Below are 1,811 nucleotides of genomic sequence, written 5' to 3'. Positions count from 1 at the left end.
ATGGCATATTGGACAGTTGTACTGAACCATTTTTTAATTATGTAAAACATACTGAGCAAAACATAGTGAAAGCAGATCAGAAACATCACACATAAATTTTACTGAAGATGTAAGAGACATACTATCCAATCTGATTCCCCACCCTCATCTCAAGCACAATCTGCAACTATTGCCGCGAAATAAAATAGGAGACTAATTGACACCAGGGTTTCATATTTACATTCATAATATGACTATCTAACAAACTGACAAGAAATGGGTGCTTTGGGGTGACATCTGCCCAAAATTAGCATTTTACCATAAAATCGTCTGAGGGTTTTGTGAATTTCTTTGTTTCTTAAAGTATAGATGAGAGGATTGATCAAAGGTGTCATCACTGTATAAAAAATGGAGAAGATTTTATTGAGATGTCTCAGAGTGGGGGAATCTGGCAACACATAGACAATGATTAATGTGCCATAATAGAGGCAAACGACCATGAGATGAGAGGAGCAGGTAGAAAAGGCTTTTCGCTGTCCAGTGGTGGATTTGATTTTGATGATGGTGCCAATGATGCAGATGTAAGAGATGAGGGTCAACAGAAAAGGAGAAATTGCAAATACAATGCTCAGGAAAAACATGATAATTTCAAGGAGACTTGTGTCAGTACAGGACAGTTTTTCTAGTGGATGGAAGTCACAAAAGTAATGGTCTATGACATTAGGGCCACAGAAGGATAACTGAGCCACAAAAGCCACCAGAATAGCATTAAATATTAAACTATTTAGCCATGTCACAGCCATAAGCTGGAAACAGAATTTCCTATTCATAATAGAAGCATAGAGCAAAGGTCTACAAATTGCTAAATAGCGGTCATAAGACATGACAGCCAAAAGATAGGTTTCTGTACCTGTGCAAAGGCTAAAGAAATGATATTGGGCTATGCATGCACTCACAGTAATAGTTCTCTCACCAGTCAGCAAGTTGGCCAACATTTTTGGCAAGATGATAATGCTATAGCAAGTGTCCAGGCAGGACAAATTTGCCAGAAACAAATACATTGGGGTGTGAAGATGGTGATCAGCCACAATTAGCAGAAATATGAGTAGGTTTCCAGTTATTGTCATGAGATAAATCAGCAAGAAGAACCAGAAAAGGAAAGGCTGCAGCTCAGGGAAAATTCCCAAACCCAGAAGGATAAATCCCCTAATGCCTGTTTGGTTTATTTTCTCAATAACCAGGATCCCCTCCATTCATCAAATGTCATGTCAGTGCTAGAATGTATAAGGAAAAAAAAGACATTTTCAAATCTAGAATTCTGAAGCATTCCAGAATTCTCCCAGGATCTCCTCCATTCATCAAATGTCATGTCAGTGCTAGAATGTATAAGGAAAAAAAAGACATTTTCAAATCTAGAATTCTGAAGCATTCTTTTCCTATATCCAATGCATGTGGGTAACTAATGTTCACCATTATTCCACACATATAGCAGGAAGAATAATTTTGCCTGGAAGAATACAACTCTAAGCAGCATAAAAACCCTTTAACCTTCTCCCTATTTTGTGAAGTGATGAGATACTTACAGCATGAAAACTGTGCAATATAGTTCAGAGGATCAGATTGTGCCTGTTCTCCTACCCCTCCCAAAGGTATTTCTAAATCTACACAATAATCTCAGATAGGTTGTTGTATTAAATTTCTGTTGTTGCACATTAGGTTGTCTCTACATACCCTGAACACCATTCTATAAACAAATAAGCAAACAAACAAACATATCTCACAAAAACTGTCTTCCCAGAACAGGATGAATCAACATGAAAACGACTTATGTC

The 1,811-nt window shown here is 37.4% G+C and overlaps 1 protein-coding gene across 1 annotated transcript; it reads right to left on the bottom strand.

The window, feature by feature from the left end:
- Positions 1-233: 233 nt before the first annotated feature.
- LOC134496355 (olfactory receptor 1E16-like) lies at positions 234-1,232 on the bottom strand. The gene has a single exon (XM_063302086.1). It carries the CDS (start codon positions 1,230-1,232, stop codon positions 234-236), a length of 999 nt encoding a protein of 332 aa, XP_063158156.1.
- Positions 1,233-1,811: the final 579 nt, after the last annotated feature.

The sequence above is a fragment of the Candoia aspera genome, chromosome 4 (assembly GCF_035149785.1).
Source record: "Candoia aspera isolate rCanAsp1 chromosome 4, rCanAsp1.hap2, whole genome shotgun sequence".
Lineage (NCBI taxonomy): Eukaryota > Metazoa > Chordata > Lepidosauria > Squamata > Boidae > Candoia > Candoia aspera.
The sequence above is the reverse complement of the archived record's forward strand: the minus strand, read 5'-3'. Positions and strand labels throughout refer to the sequence as shown.